The 16,440-nt window shown below is 40.1% G+C and overlaps 2 protein-coding genes across 2 annotated transcripts; one reads left to right on the forward strand and one right to left on the reverse strand.

The window, feature by feature from the left end:
* Positions 1 to 1,937: 1,937 nt before the first annotated feature.
* On the reverse strand, positions 1,938 to 14,394 carry DNTTIP2 (deoxynucleotidyltransferase terminal interacting protein 2). The gene is made up of 7 exons (XM_017544205.2): positions 14,243 to 14,394; positions 10,991 to 12,585; positions 8,036 to 8,174; positions 5,563 to 5,658; positions 4,185 to 4,349; positions 2,793 to 2,902; positions 1,938 to 2,089 (listed from the first exon to the last, which is right to left on the reverse strand). The coding sequence occupies exons 1-7, from the start codon at positions 14,312 to 14,314 to the stop codon at positions 1,996 to 1,998; spliced, it is 2,271 nt and encodes a 756-aa protein (XP_017399694.1). The 5' UTR covers positions 14,315 to 14,394; the 3' UTR covers positions 1,938 to 1,995.
* Positions 12,692 to 13,116, forward strand: LOC108315027 (60S ribosomal protein L39-like). Its single transcript, XM_037744167.1, has one exon. The coding sequence runs from the start codon at positions 12,761 to 12,763 to the stop codon at positions 12,914 to 12,916; it is 156 nt and encodes a 51-aa protein (XP_037600095.1). The 5' UTR covers positions 12,692 to 12,760; the 3' UTR covers positions 12,917 to 13,116.
* Positions 14,395 to 16,440: the final 2,046 nt, after the last annotated feature.

Consider the following 16,440-nt stretch of genomic DNA (forward strand, 5'->3'; position numbering starts at 1 on the left):
TCTACTAAAAATACAAAAATTAGTTGGGCATTGTGGCATGCCCAGTAGTCCCAGCTACTTGGGAAGCTGAAGCTGAGGCATGATAATCGCTTGAATTTGGGAGGCTGAGGTTGCAGTGAGCTGAGATGGAGCCACTGCACTCCAGCCTGGGTGATGGAGTGAGACTGTCTCAAAAAAAAAAAAAAAAAAAATTCCAATAGGTGAACTGAGTTTAGTGACACAGGCCAAAGTCAGTAAAACCTGTTTTTCAAAAGACTTGCTTATTAAAAAGTGAAACACAAATTCATTCATTATTTAAATATCCAGATATTTGTAGAAGGCCAGAACCACTAAAGGAGACAATTCTCTCATAGTAGGTCCTACTTTTATCCAGTAGAAGGCAAAACATAATTATTCCAGAAATAAAAGTAGTTTTTTTTAATAAAAGAGAACAGACATAGAGGCTTCTCTAACTCCACTTATGAATGTTAATTGTCAGTTCTGCTATTACTAGGTTGTGACTCCAAGCAGTAAATATGAGACTTCATATTTGCTGAAATCTCAAGGAAGTGGTATGCTGGAAAAATAGGGGTAAAGTGAATAGTTATGTAAGGGAAGCTACAACTCACCAGGTATCAACAGAAATGACAAGCACTCTTTGGGTGCCAGAAAGCAGCTTAGCCAGGGTGCATACTTATGCCACTGTAGAACAGGTATATGATGGATTACTTTGAAGACCTCCTGGCCAACCTAAAATATTGTTTAATCCCATTTTACTTGGACCACAACATTGAATCTGGATAAAAACCAGTTATTCCTTCCTGTTTCAGTTGCCAAAGAAGGAAAACAGATCTTCACCCAAGCTTTCTAGGTCATTTTTTCATATCCCAACTTTCTGGATCTGAATTTTTTTTTTTTTTTTTTTTTGGTGGCAGAATTTCACTCTTGTTGCCTAGGTTGAGGTGCAATGGCATGATATCAGCTCACTGCAACCTCCACCTCCCGGGTTCAAGTGATTCTCCTGCCTCAGCCTCCCAAGTAGTTGGGATTACATACCACGCCTGGCTAATTTTGTATTTTTAGTAGAGATAGGATTTCACCATGTTGGTCAAGCTGGTCTTGAACTCCCGACCTCAGGTGATCCACCCGCCTTAGTCTCCCAAAGTGCTGGGGGATTACAGGAGTGAGCCACCACACCTGGCGTGGATCTGAATTCTACAGCTAACTATAGGACATTGCCTCTCTACCACCTCTCATCCCCTACACAGACACACTCACACATACACACATAAAAATACCTATTAATTATAATGTTTATATATCTTTGATATCTTTGATCATTTTTAAAAGTTCTTTGAATATGTTAGCAAACTTTATTCTTCCTAAATGTCTTTTAATTAAATTTTCTTTAAATAACTAAGCATTGAAAACTTTACAAACTCAGTTACCTTAAAATGGTTGGGATTCTTTTTTCCTTTTTTCCTTAAAGAGTCTAAGCCAGGGTGGGACTTTTGTAGACACCCCTATTTTCCAAGGGCATGTAATCAATTCTTAAATCAACTTTTTTCAAATAGGAATTCCTGTATGAACAGGACCAGTCTATGGTAAATTAATTTAGATGATGGTGTTAGTTTTCAAAACATCTTTAATAGGCTGGGCGCACTGGCTAACGTCTGTAATCCCAGCACTTTGGGAGGCTGAGGTGGGCGGATCACCTGAGGTCAGGAGCTCGAGACCAACCTGGCCAACACAATGAAACCCCTTCTCTACTAAAAGTGCAAAAATTAGCCGGGCATGGTGGCATGTGCCTGTAATCCCAGCTACTTTGGAGGCTGAGCCAGGAGAATCACTTGAACTCAGGAGGCGGAGGATGCAGTGAGCCAAGCTGAGATCACAGTACTGCACTCCAGGCTGGGTGACAAGAATGAGACTCCGTCGCAAACAAAAACAAAAACAAACAAAAGTCTTAAGTAAATAAAGGAGCGATGTAAAATGTTGCAGTTTGCATGGCAAATCTTAATTGCGAAATTTCTTCTTCTTTCGGAACCTTTTTCCTGCCGCATTTGCTGCTTTTTCAGCCATGATCTCTGAGTACTTCCTTCGGTTGTATCTGAAAAGCAAAATCACACCTTTATGTTTGATATATCAGACGTTACAAGTTAATATAACCTTGGGGTAGAAGTTGGGAATGGAGTAGTGGACAAGTATAGTCTCTGCCTCATAGAGCTTGCTTGCAATCTAGAGAGAAATAATGCCAACTGTCATAGGAAGAATTTTTGAAAACTTTCAACCACTAGAGACCCATATCCTCTACCAGGCAGTATCAAATGCTTTAAACATTTTTGAGGAGTAAAAATGCAAAAATAAGGAATAAGCAAAATAAGAAAGTCACACTTACCCTGAAAATGCACAGTATGATATATATTTCTTAGAATCAACCAATGGTTTTCAAAATGTGGTCTGTGGAATAGGCCCTTTCAAGGAATCCACTAGGTAAAAACTATTTAAAAACTATTTTCTCAAGAATACTAAGGCATTAATCGCTTTTTTTCACCATCACTGTCTTATGAGTGTACAATGTTTTCCAGGATCTATGTGATGTGTGGTATCTGTAGAAGCAGGTATGAGCCTCTGTCTTTAGTTAAGCCAGGCAGTAAAGAGATTTGCACTACATTATTTATTTTCATAGAAATATATATTCATGTTAATATGGGTTATTTTAAATGAGTTTTTAAATTATCTGAAATTTTATAAGTTTACACATATTTTAAAGCAAAGTATACATATTACAAAATAAATATAAATTCCTTTACCTTCTGAACTCAGAATCAGCCAGCAGTTCTTCCACAATAGTTCTTTTCCTTTGCTTCTTGGGGATTCTTGAATGGTAGAAATCAGCTGGATTGTCAACAATGGTTCCAATCTGTGAACAATTGATTGAAATAAGTCATGCACTACCTGACTGCCAAGCTGCTTTCATACTTCAGTGTAGCTCTAATTATATTTAGAGAAAGGAATGGACAGCACAAGCTTACAATTACACCGATAGTAATGTAAATTTTGCCATTTTTTAAAGCAAAAAAAAAAAAAAAATGTAGCATACTGGTGCTACTAATGATGTTTCTTCATTAGTTTATAGTAGATCCAAAATTTCTTTGCTAAACACAAAATTCATGATGAACAGTATAAGTAAAGGAGAAAAGTGGAACAGATAATATATACTTTTTGTTCTAGTTTCCCGAATCAATGAGTTAAGACATAAATTCTACTGCATACCTATTTGGTTTCCTAGGTCATCACAAAGGCTGCCACAGCTTAGCCTACTTAGTGATCATTCTGCATTTGTTCATATACTCAATTAACTAAAATTTACAGTGACCACTATGCACCAGATGCTGTGTTACATGTTAGAACATCTGGTTTCCGCAGTGAGGGGCCTATAGTCTTAAGGAAGCCCCACAGAAAGGTAACTAAAAAATTAAAGCATAACGGGGGGATGTGCTGAACAAAACACTTATAGATGCTCAAGACAAACCGACCAATTCTACCTAAGAAAGGTAAAGAAGATTTAACAAAGAATGATATTTTAGCTTGAATTTGTATGGGTACAATTTCACCAAGCAAACAAGAATCATGCATATGCAAAGTTAAATAATGCAAGGACTGGTATGTACACATTCTTACAAGACTGAGTAGCTGAATGTGTTGGAATTTGTTGGGCTATATGACAAAAGGCAGGTGAACTAGTTATTAATGGCTCTATTAAGGGATATAGACTCAATCCTTTATGTCATAATTCATCAATTAACGTTTCTGAGCAGAGGTGTAATATGAACAGATGAAAACATTTTAAAAACCGACTTGAATTAGTACACATCATACCCTCTTTTCCCCTCCATCCTGTATGGACTCTTGCTGTTAGGCTAGTAGTATTCTCACATTCACATACTGAACTTTACAGGTTCAACATGTTTTAGAGAGTTGACCTGGAAACCATTTGTAACACTGTCTCTCTAAATGTGATCAAATTAATAGTGGCTGAATTGTATTATGGCCATTATTACATGGCCTATGAAGATATGGTCGATACATTATGCAGGCACAGTAGAAATATCCTCTACTTTAGGAGTAAACTTTAAAGATCACTATAGTGCTTTCCAAACTAAAATCCACAGATCATCATCACTATTCTGTTTGCTTAATACCTGGAAGTACTTGGGGAAGCCATCTCTATCATTTTTCTTGTAAAATCTTTTCGGGTCCATGCTGGCTCTCATCTTCAGTGCTTTAAGATCATTTTTCAGTTCATCTGTCATTTCTGGAGCTTTCATACCAAACCAGCCATCCCCTGCCGTTTTTTGTCGTTCTTTCTGAAATTCACATTTCAAAAATAAACATTCTAACAGCTAAGAGAATAGAATTCATTTCCACTGAAGTAACATATACAGAAAATTCTGTGAATTAAAAACAAATGGTTACTTTATAGAAAGCATTTATCTCCAGAATCATAGCGATAAAAGGGATTAAATCACAAAAAGTGACTTCTCTGCTAAATTAGGCACAGGATTATCAGTTTCGTAAATGAGGACTCCTTAAAAAAAATTTTTTTTTTTTTTTTTTTTTTTTGAGATGGAGTCTTGATGTCTCCCAGGCTGAAGTACAGTGGCACGATCTTGGCTCACTGCTACCTCTGCCTCCTGGATCAAGTGATTCTCCTGCCTCAGCCTCTTGAGTAGCTGGGATTACAGATGCCAACCACCATGCCTGGCTAATTTTTGTATTTTTAGTAGAACTGAGGTTTCACCATCTTGGCCAGGCTGGTCTTGAACTACTGACCTCGTGACTCACCTCAGCCTCCCAATGTGCTGGGATTACAGGCATGAGCCGTGGCACCTGGCCTAAAATCTATTTTCTGTCTCAGAGAGTAACTGCTGACTTGCTGGGAGAATAATACACAACTTCAATTTTTATTGTCTACCACAGACCATATGCGGTAAAAGAATGTACAAAAACACTTTCATTTCTAGAGCTTAAATGTAAACATTTTTATTCAGTCACTTGAGTCTCATAAAACCACTCACAACAATGATCCAGAAACTTGTGTTATTTCTATAATAAAACAAAATATTACTATTCTTTTTTTCTTTTTTGGGGGGGTTCAGATTTGAAAAAAAATTACTATTCTTTTGAAAACTTCTAGCAAGTTATTTTTGTTTCATTCATACAACAAATATTTAGTCTAGAGTGCCTACCATGTGCCAGGATGCTCCATATTAGTGACATTACTAGAGTACCATCCTCGACTTTCCTCCAAGCTCTCTGGATAACTAGTTGAAACGGCAGATAGAAGCAATCTATTAAAAAAAAAAGCTCTACCTATATATGCACCACTGTGGCTGTGAAATCTATACATAATGTATTTATGGTACTATATTTTACAGCCCTTAGAAATCTGTAATTATTTTCTTTGGACTCATATATAGACCAACAGATACATATAGTTTAATTGTGCAGTTATGTTGTATAAGCTGAAAATATATAGTCAAACATATCTAAGCATTTTAATTAAGTCGCTGTACTTACTCTGCGTTTTTTCTGAAGGTGATACTTTGATTCACTATATGGTGGAACACAGTAGTTTTTTTCAAAATCAGGTGTAATGACGGCTTTCTGCAGAAGCTATAAAAACATAAAATTGGTTTTAAAATAATAATCTGAATGTTATATAAGTTTTTCAATAGTTTAAAGTTAGGTAAGTTTTAAAATTTTGTTTAGTCAGCCCAGCAAAGTGGCTCACATCTATATTCCCAGTGCTTTGGAGAGGCCGAGGCAGGAGGATCACTTGAGGCCAGGAGTTTTAGACCACCTTGGTCAACATGGCAAGACCCTGACTGTACACACACACACACACACACACACACACACACACACACAAATTGGGAATGGTGGCACACACCTGTAGTCCCAGCTACTCAGGACACTAAGGCAGAAGGATCACTTGAGCTGCAGCAAGCTATGACTGCCACTCACTCCAGCGTGGGTAACAGAGTGAGACCCTGTCTCCCCCCGCAAAGAAAAAAAAAAAAGGAAAAAGAAAAAAAAGATTGGGTACAGTGGCTCACCCCTATAATCCCAACACTTTAGGAGGCCAAGGCAGGAGAATCAGTTGAGGCCAGCAGTTCAAGACTAGCCTAGGTAACATAGGGAAACCACATTTCTCCAAAATAAATACATTTGTGCAGTCAAATCCATTTATCTTTTCCTAAATGACTTCTGTACTTTTGTTACTTGTCTAGGATAATTATATTCTCCTAAAATTCTGTGTGATTAAAAGAACCTCAGGTTAATTAGCATTTTTCTCAGTACAAGAACCAAATAAGACTGCCCTGTAGCCCTCGAAATAGTTTACAGGAACATAGTACAAGCATTAATTTGGGACTGACATTTGAAATGATCAACTCCGAAATTAACAGCCACACAATTCAGACTCAGGCCTAGAAGTTTCTGTGTGGTACGGGCAGCCGTCTTAAGCTTTCCTATCACTCATAAAAGGGGGCATAATATTTACTTAACAAATGATTAAGAGTTTGCTGCGTGTCAAGTACCGTACTAGGCTCAAAGACAGTGGTTCTCAATTGGGAGCATCTGGCAATGTCTGGAGACATTTTTGGTGGTGGTAAGGAGAGGGAAGAATGCAACTGACATCTAGTTGGCAGAAGATAGGGATGCTGTTAAACATCCTACAATGCACAGAACATCTAACAACAAAATTATGCAGCCCAAAAAAAGACTGAAAAAACCGTTTTAGGAATAAAAGATGGTGAATTAACATATCACATGATCAATAATGAATCAGATTTATTCTAGATGTTATGGAAACACAGAGGGGCTGTAGAGGCAGGACTGGAGGTAAAATGTTCCCCAAAGGCAACAATCAATTATTTTTGCACTTGCTTACGGAAAAGCAGTTTCAGGCAACTACAGTAGTCTTCAGTGGCAAGAACAGAGCAGATGACAGTTGGGCATGGGGCAGAGACGTACCTTGAATGATTTAAGTGAATACCATGTCACATTGGTGTGTGTGGTGTGTTTCTGGGGATGGGAAAGAGAGATGTCGTCTTGCTATGTTGCCCAGGTTGGTCTCAAACTCCTGGGCTTAAGCAGTTCTCCTGCCTCAGCCTCCCAAATTGCCGGGATCATAGATGTGACCTACCTTGCCCAGATGGATCTGTGTTTTTAGAAAGAGAAATCTGGCAGAAGTATGGAGGATGGCTTGAAGAAGACGATGAAAACTAGATCAGTAAGGCCACTGGAATAGTCTAGATGAGAAACAAAGGCCTGTACTAGCTGGTGACAGTCGCTTGAAAAGGAGGAAGCAGAGAAGCATCTTCCCCTAGAGACTTAGTGACTGACTACAAAAGGAAATAGATTTTGTTCTAATCAGCCAAAAGAGAGAATACAAAAGATTCCTGGTTCAAGCAGGGAAAGGGGAATTAGTGAGGTCAAATGCCTGATGACATCTAAATTAACAAACAGGCGCTTGGATTTAAAGGTCTGAAAGTGAAAGTGGGAGGCATCAAGGCTAGAAAATAGAGTTTTAGGAGAAAGCAGTGCAAGGTGTTGGCTAAAGCTAAGGTTTGCGTAAGTTTTCCCCAATAGTAATTCCTTCTGGAATTATATGTAAAACGTCTATATACACATGTGTATTTTTTCCTGGTGGAAGAGGCAGGCACTCACAGCTTTCAGATTTTCAACAGAGTCTACATTAGTTAAGAACTTAAGAACTAAAAGTATAGCACGAAAGGAGAAGAAAACAAAATCCCTGGGATCATTATTCATGGGTGTAAGATGATGAACACTGACCCTGCATTGATTTATTTTTAAAGCATTATTATTGACAGGATTTTATTGTAAAAAGAAATGACTTTTAGAGATGAGGAAAAACCTAACACATTAGACCAATGTGGTTTCACTGTAGGAAAATTAGTCTTTTACCCAGGACTAATTTCTAAAGTGACTAGTTACTTCCATGAAAACCTAAGCACAATTAACTTACCTCATTTTTCTTTTTCTCCTTGATCTGTGTTAGGGTCCTCTTGTTAGACTGTAGTTTATCTGCATTGAAATTAATATACAAACCACCCAACTGCTTGATACTCAGACCAGGGTCTATGCTGCTGCTTGTCAACTTTAGACTGAAAAAGAAATCATCACTTAAAGACCAAGTAATTAAATCAAAATGGAGACAAGATTGCATTTAAAAAAATCACTTATTCTTCTCTTCCCTTGTATTATCAATGATAAAAAAAAAAAGTATCTTATGTTTACAAGGAATTCCTAAAAAAAACTCTGAATAAATATATGTTTTATAATTTTATTTTCTGAGACAAGGTCTCACTGTTGCCCAGGCTGGAGTGTAGTGGTGATCACTGCAGCCTTGAACTCTTGGGACTCAAGTGATCTTCCTGCCTCAACTTCCCTGGGTGACTGGGACTACAGGTAAGCACCACCACACCTGGCTCATTTTTTCTTTTCCTTTTTTTTGTTAGTGACAGGGTCTCACTATGTTGCTCAAACTCATCTTAAACCCTTGAAAATGGCTATTTTAAATCTAGTAAAAATAGATTCATTTAGAAGAAACTCTTGATGAATAATGAATTAAAAAGAAAAGGTTTTGGGGGAACACATCCAAATTTACTCCCCAGACTTTTTTAGAGAAGATTAAGGCAGGCCAGATGTGGTGGCTCACGCCTGTAATCCCAGCACCTTCAGAGGCTGAGGCCGGTGGATCACTTGAGGTCATGGGTTTGAGATCAGCCTGACCAAAATGGTGCAACCCCGTCTCTACTAAAAATACAAAAAAATTAGCCAGGTGTGGTGGTGCACACCTGTAAGCCCTACTAGGGAGGCTGAGGCAAGGGAATCGTTTGAATCCAGGAAACAGAGGTTGCAGTAGGCCAAGACCACATCACCGTACTCCAGCCTGGGCAACAGAGCAAGACTCTGTTTAAACAACAAAAAAAGAAGATTAAGGCCATATAAAATAGCAATAGATTTCATAAAGAGAGTTTATAAAGAATTACAGAAAAGGAGAGAAGGAAATATACCTGACAATTCAACTTCATATATAGGTAGTGAGTTAATAAATGTACACATCTCCATCTCTCAAACCATTGAGAAAGGCAGGTTCTTGAACTTCCAAGTTATCAAAACTTAAATGTTTTTTCCTGGGTGACTAAGGGTATTTGCTAGTATCTCTAAAGTGGGTCTCCAACAGATATGAGCATCCATCCCACAGGAGTGTTTTAAAAATACAAATGTCATACCCCAGACCTACCAAACTGGGATCTTCTAGAGTTGACCTGGGCTTCTGCTATATTTATGTAATGATAATTTCTACTTTATATTATGAAAGGGTCCTTTTAATAAGTATACTCGGACTTATAGTAACTTTCCTCCCTCATTATCCACATACACTGAGTAAGTGAAAGCATAATCAACCTCTACTGGAAAGTGAAATCATTCTAGTGCAGTGTCTTAGCAGCAATTCTCAACCCTGAATGTATATATATAGTCCCAACTAAGGGACTACATATATACAGGTGGATGACACCATAACCCAGCTTGGTTTGCACTCAATCTTTTTTTTTTGTTTTTTTTGAGAAAAGTTTTGCTGTTGCCCAGGCTGGAGTGCAATGGCACGATCTCAGTTCACTGCAACCTCTGCCTCCTGGGTTCAAGTGATTCTCCTGCCTCAGCCTCCCAAGTAGCTGTGGTTACCGGGGCCCACCACCACGCCCAGCAGCCAGGCTAGGCTCCAATTCCTGACCTCAGGTGATATACCTGCTTCAGTCTCCCAAAGTGAGTTTGCATTCAATCTTAAATGATCATTTGACATAAATACAATACTGAAAACTGTATACAACCCGAATGTCTATCAATAGTTGAACAGATAAATTCATTGTTGTATAGTCATACAATGGAATAACACTCAGCAATAAAAAGAATAAACTACTGGCATACACAGTAACATGGATGAATTACAGAAACAATATTCTGAGTGAAAGGCGGCAGACACAAAAGAGAACATACTGTATTCTTTTTTTTTTTTTTTTTTTTGAGACAGGGTCTTGCTGTCACCCAGGCTGGAGTGCTGTGGTGTGATCTCAGCTCACTGCAACCTCTACCTCGTGGGCTCAAGTGATCCTCCCACCTCAACCTCCCCAGTAGCCAGGACCACAGGAGCTTGCCACCATGCCCAGCTTGTTTTATTTTTTTAATTTTTGTAGAGATGGGTGCCCAAGCCAGTCTTGAATCCCTGAGCTCAAGCGATCCACCTGCCTCGGCCTCCAAGGATTACAGGTGTGAGCCAGTTATTGCTCTTAACCATGCACACAAATCTTAACATATGATTTTCACATACAAAAATCTTAACATATGATTTTCACATACAAAAATCTTAACATATAATGTCTTTTTTTTTTTTCTGAAACATTTCCCTCTTGTCCAGGCTGGAGTGCAGTGGCACAATCATGGCTCACTGCAGCCTCAATCTGCTGGGTTCAAGCAATACTCCCACCTCAGTTTCCCAAGTAGCTGGGACCACAGGGGCACAGGTCACCACACCTGGCTAATTAAAAAAAAAATTGTTTTTGTAGAGATAGGGTCTCCCTATGTTGCCCAGACTGATCTCAAACACCTACCTGGGCTAAAGTGATCCTCCTGCCTCAGGCTCACAAAGTGCTGGGATTACAGGCATGAGTCACTGCATCCAGCAGATGATTTCCAACATGTCACCAAAAGGAGCACTTTTAGCTATGATTGGCAGAAAAATATTACTAAAATAGGTATCAAAAAATACAAGGGACATACTGGATAGAAGAGCTATTCCATGAAGAACCCAAGGCAGTGATTTTTCTCATTCCCCATGCTAACATTTCATATTTTTATGGCAAATTAACCACTTGAAATACATGTATCAAAAAGCTTGTAAAACAAAGAAAAAACTTACAGTTTAGCTTTTGTGTTATTTAGTAAGTCTTCTTCATCACTAAATTCACCTTCATTTTCATCACGGTCTGATGATTGTTCTTCACTTTTTTCATCCTCTTCCTCTTCTTCCTCAATGGCAACCTCACTTGCCTTGTCTTTCTCTTCCAGGTAAAAATTTTTATCAGCACTCATTCCAGGAGTTGTGTCAATTATAAACAATGCATTGTCACATGACATACTTCCCGTGTTTCCACTTAATGACTCTTTTTGGCCACTATTTTCAACAAAACATAAAGTATCCTCTTCATTCTCACTATTTTCAGACTGTTGGCTTTCATCACTGCTGAGAACTAATAAGACAGAATTATCTTTATCCTGAGATGTGTTAGGTCTAGAGGTATATAGTGTGGTATCACATTCAAAATCTACATTCCTTTCATTGTTCATGTTTTCACTGACACTTATAACTGTGGATTCTTCTTCATCATCGCTACCACCACAATCACCAAACTTTATCAGGTCACTTGCTTTTGGGGGGCTCTTTTTCTTGTCATTCCATCTGCCTACTTCTACAATTGCAAATGTTTGAGTTAATGATTTCATTACCGCCTCAGAGTTCAGATTAGAGTGCACCGATACAGCATTTTTATTTTGGGGGGTTGAATGTCTCTGAGAAACTAACTGTTGAAGGCTAGTGTCTTGAAGTTCGGAAAAATTCTTCAGCTGAGAACTTTTCTCATTAATTTCTTTCCCCTCATCTATTATTCCATTGGCATCTTCATCCAAATCCTTACAATTCTGTTTTACTTCTTTAACAGATTCAACATTGGCCTGTTCTTGCACTGTTAGTTTATTTTCTGAACTTCTGTGGAAGAAATTATCATCAAAGTCATTATTACAGAAATTTGGCTTATTTATCTCAGAAAGAGATCTTGCTTGTAAATGGGAAGTATGTCTGGTATCTGAATCTTCTGAATTCACAGGTGTTCCCATGATCTGTTTCTCATTTCCTGGTACAATCTTAATATCTTTCTTTTCAGTGCGTGCCTTAAATTTCCTCTGCATACTCCTGGTTGTTCTCCTAGTTGCAATTCCAGAGTATGAAATGTCTAAGCTTGATATCTCAGTATCAGATAAAGCTTCTGTATGAGATTCTTGGCTTGGATCTGTCAGAGATTTAGCTTTACTTCTTCTAGTTCCTATCGTTTCTTCTGTGGGAAGCACAATTCTAGAAATACCTGAATCATGAGATTCTGCTTCAGAGACTACTTCCTCAGTATAAGGCTCCTTTGTTGGAGTTACTTTCAGCTTTTTCCTAACACCGGACACTGGGGGGCATGCAATTAAGATCTGTCTTCTCCTAGTTACTCTTAAAATGGTATCATGGTGCTCAGACACATAAGAATAATTTGACTCTGCCTCGGAGGTCTCACCATCTGTAAATGGTTCAGTCCCCTCTGGTAGTAAGCCTGTAGTTCTGCTCTTTCTCTTTGTAGTTTTAGGAGTTCTAGGGATTGAGCTTTGTTTCCCAGTGGTCTGTGACTCAGCAGTAGTTCGGTCATCAGATCCAGTACTACTTTCTGGATGTGCTTCAATCTCATTAGCAGCAGAACTCTGCAAGGCAGGGAAAACACACAGTAATTTAGGTGGGGCTGGAACAAGGGCAAAGCAAATGAAGTACTGACCCTAAAAGCTAAAACCAAGTAAACAAGATAATCTTTGAAAACAACAACAACAGCTCTCTTCCTTTCTCCGCCATCGTGGTGTGTGCATTACTCCGTTTCTCGCCATGTCTTCTCACAAGACTTTCAGGATTAAGCGATTCCTGGCCAAGAAACAAAAGCAAAATCGTCCCATTCCCCAGTGGATTCGGATGAAAACTGGTAATAAAATCAGGTACAACTCCAAAAGGAGACATTGGAGAAGAACCAAACGTGGTCTGTAAGAAATTACACATGTGATGGCACACATATTTATGCTGTCTGTAGGTCACAGTCGTGTTACCAAATCAAGCTGAAAAATGTCACTGCCATCTGGAGAAGTTTGAACAGTTTCCTTTCTGTATCTGTTATGGAGGCATTAGTACAACGCACAGTGCTTCCATTATTCATGTTAAAAAAAAAAAAAAAAAAAAAAAAAAAAAAACCACAACAACAACAACAACAAAAAAAACCCGCCCAACTCATGATTTAAAAAAAATCAAAATTTGGCAGGGTGTGGTGGCTCACTCCTGTAATCCCAGCACTTTGGGAGGCCGAGGTGGGCAGATCACGATGTCAGGATTTCGAGACCTGCTTGGCCATCTTGGTGAAACCCCGTCGCTACTAAAAACACAAAAATTAGCAGGGCGTGGTGGCACACGCCTGTAATCCCAGCTACTTAGAAGGCTGAGGCAGGAGAATTGCCTGAACCTGGGAGGCGGAGGTTGCAGTGAGCCAAGATCATGCCACTGCACTCCAGCCTGGGCAACAGAGTGAGACTCCTTCTCCAAAATAAATAAATAAATAAAAATAAAAGTAAAAATAAATCAAAATTTAAACACTGGGTCCAACCCTGCATTTACTTCACTTGCCTCATCCTTCCTAGATGTAACCTCGGGAAGCAGAACAATTAAAATGTTTCTGCTTTAAGTCAAATATAATGGGTAAACCAACATTTCGACCCACCTAAAGGAGAAGAGGGGAGATGGGGAATATTAACTCTGAACAACGATGTGTTTAGGAACACACTGTAAGGTCGCCATCCCTACCTTCACATACAGAAAAAAATCGCCGCTGCTCCGTTCCCTGCATTGCACAATCAGAATCAGTCGACAAACGCCACTAAGAGTCACCAGGCGGCGTCATCACTGCCCTTCTCACGCCTTAACGAGGTGGTGCTGGACAGCAGCCAACCTCCCCACGTGAAAACGAAGCTTTTCCTCCAGCTCCCCTAAATGGGGCTTGAGAATGGTGGCCGAAATTAGCCCTCCTGGGTACCGTGTTATTAGTATGGTTTAAAAGCTTGAGCTGTGCTTCCGCATTAGGAGTTGAACGACCCAAAGAAAGTTACCTCACCCTATTCCATACTAAAAATCGCCTTAAAAGACTGTGGCAAGGACTAAACGGTTTCCGTGACAGGCTGAGGACGGGGCCTGGGACACCGCAGCACGCGGCAAGCTCGGGTCCTCTGCGCCGGCAGTTCTCGCCCTCAGCCCGACCCTTGCGCTGCCCCGCCTGCCTGAGTGCGGCTCTGCGGAGCGGGGAGAAGTAGGGAAGACGGGATTTCCTACCTTCTGCCCGGAACTTTCAGCCGACGCGGCGTGGATGCCGGCCTTAGCCCGTGCAGATCTGGTGACCACCATCTTCCCCGCTTCCCCGCGACCACCACGACTTCCCTCTTCCCTGGCGCTACGGAAATACGTCAGAGAACTGCCTCGAGCGCGTTTTCCGCGCAGATCCGAGAACTCACGAGAATCTCATTCCTGCCTTCGCCCCGCCTGCTCAGGCCAGGGCGGTCACAGGCACGCCTTGGGTTTATGCTTGCGCTTCAAATTTGTAGCAGACAAGCCCTCTTTTTGTTGGGAAAGACCTTCATGGTGGCAGCGAAGCCCGCAATGACAGAGGGCCTTAGTGTACCGGTTTCACACGAACGAATTGTAAAAACGCATTTACGTGCCATCCGTTCATTTGTTCAGTAGAACGGCCTGAACCCGGGAGGCGTTCTTTCATTTCTACATTCTAAAGAGCTTAACGTAGCCCTTGGTGTGTCCAAGGGAGACGTTGGAGATAATTATACTTTTTAAAAAAAAAAAAAAAAACCAATAATTTACTCGTGTATTATTTGTGACGCTAAATATAAATAAAATAAAATTTAAGAATTTGGTTGGGGTAAAAGGGATATAAAGTGCCCGCAGGAACTCTGAGACGAAGTAGGAAGCTGTGTAATCTAAACGTGAGATGGTGTTTAGGGATTGGGAACAGCACAAAAGAAAAAAAGTGAAAGAAATTGTAAAGAGAAATAAGGTTTTATTTTTTATTATTTGCAGTGAAAGGAAGAGAATGACCAGAATCAAGAGGTTTTTGGGGTTTTCAGGACAAAAGGTAGAGAACTAAGAGGGGATGGAAAGGGATTGAAGAAATAAGTAAACGCAAATTGTTGGAGGTGAGAAAGGATGGATGAGTGCCTCACCAAACCTAGTCTCTACTTCATTGTAACAGAAACCAGTTTTTTTATTTAAAGTCACAGAACACAGACTTCAGTGGACACACTGCTTCCCAGCTTAAAATAGCTTCTTTTATAGTCTTTTGCAGCCAAATGTGCCTAAGTGACTACATTTTAGCCAATTAGGTATAAATTGGGCGCATTTGTTCTGACTTTTTTCTTTTCTTTTGAGACGGAGTCTCGCTGTGTTGCCCAGGCTGGAGTGCATTGGCATGATCTCGGCTCACTGTAACCTCCGACTCCCGAGTTCAAGCGATTTTCCTGTCTCAGCCTCCCAAGTAGTTGGAACTACAGGCGCCTGCCACCATGCCCGGCTGATTTTTGTATTTTTAGTAAAGACAGGGTTTCAGTATGTTGGCCAGGCTGGTCTTGAACTCCTGACCTCGCAATCTGCCCGCCTCGGCCTCCCAAAGTACTGGGATTACAGGCTTGAGCCACCGCGCCCGGCCTTTTTTTTTTTTTTCTTTTTGAGATGAAGTTTCGCCTTGTCGCCCAGGCTGGAGTGCAATGGTGTCATCTCAGCTCGCTGCAACCTCTGCCTCCCAGGTTCAAGCAATTCTCCTGCCTCAGCCTCCCAAGTAGCTGAGATTACAGGCGTCTGCCACCATTACCAGCTAATTCTTTTTTTTTTTGCATTTTTAGTAGAGATGGGCTCTCACCATGTTGGGGAGGCTGGTCTTGAACTCCTGACCTCAGGTGATTTGCCTCGGCCTCCCAAAGTGCTGGGATTACAGGCGTAAGCCACTGCACTGGGCCCTCATGACCTTTTAAAGTGAATTTTACTTCCTGGAAAGTTGGGTTCGCGGGTTTTCAGGCAGTAAGTTTGTGCCATAAGGATGAAGGCATGCTTTAGAGATGGCATAGCAGTGAGAAGGAAACAATCAACTCATGGAGCTGCCCTATGAGCCCTCAAGAGCCTTCTAGATTTTTCACCTGTGGGAAACACCTTGTTAAAAACTGTTACTTAGAGATTTTTCTATTTGCAGCAGAGCCTAATGCTAACTGAAGAATTGGATAAAAAACAAGACATGTGGGTGTAGCCATAAAAGAATGCACCTTCCTTTAAGGCATGAGGGAAGAGTCGATACTTGAAACAGAGAATGTGAATGCAAGCATGTTCAATTGGAGAGAAGAGGAGATTTGGGATAGATGATAACTTCTGTAAGTAGGTGATACATCTCAGAAGAATGGAAATGGTTTAGATAAACTCTTGTGGCAAATGTAGTGAGGAGCAAAAATAAATTTTGGTAGGGCCAAGTAGCAATG

Source organism: Cebus imitator, unplaced genomic scaffold, assembly GCF_001604975.1.
Source record: "Cebus imitator isolate Cc_AM_T3 unplaced genomic scaffold, Cebus_imitator-1.0 Scaffold166, whole genome shotgun sequence".
In the NCBI taxonomy this organism is placed as follows: Eukaryota; Metazoa; Chordata; class Mammalia; order Primates; family Cebidae; genus Cebus; species Cebus imitator.

Excerpts from the sequence above, each read along its gene's own strand:
- LOC108315027 (XM_037744167.1), top strand. The coding sequence starts at position 12,761 with ATGTCTTCTCACAAGACTTTCAGGATTAAGCGATTCCTGGCCAAGAAA.
- DNTTIP2 (XM_017544205.2), bottom strand. The coding sequence starts at position 14,314 with ATGGTGGTCACCAGATCTGCACGGGCTAAGGCCGGCATCCACGCCGCG. Across the intron at positions 8,175-10,990 it reads AATAACACAAAAGCTAAACT|TCTAAAGTTGACAAGCAGCA; the intron begins GTAAGTTTTTTC and ends TTTCTTTTTCAG. Across the intron at positions 4,350-5,562 it reads ACCTTCAGAAAAAACGCAGA|AAAGAACGACAAAAAACGGC; the intron begins GTAAGTACAGCG and ends TGTGAATTTCAG.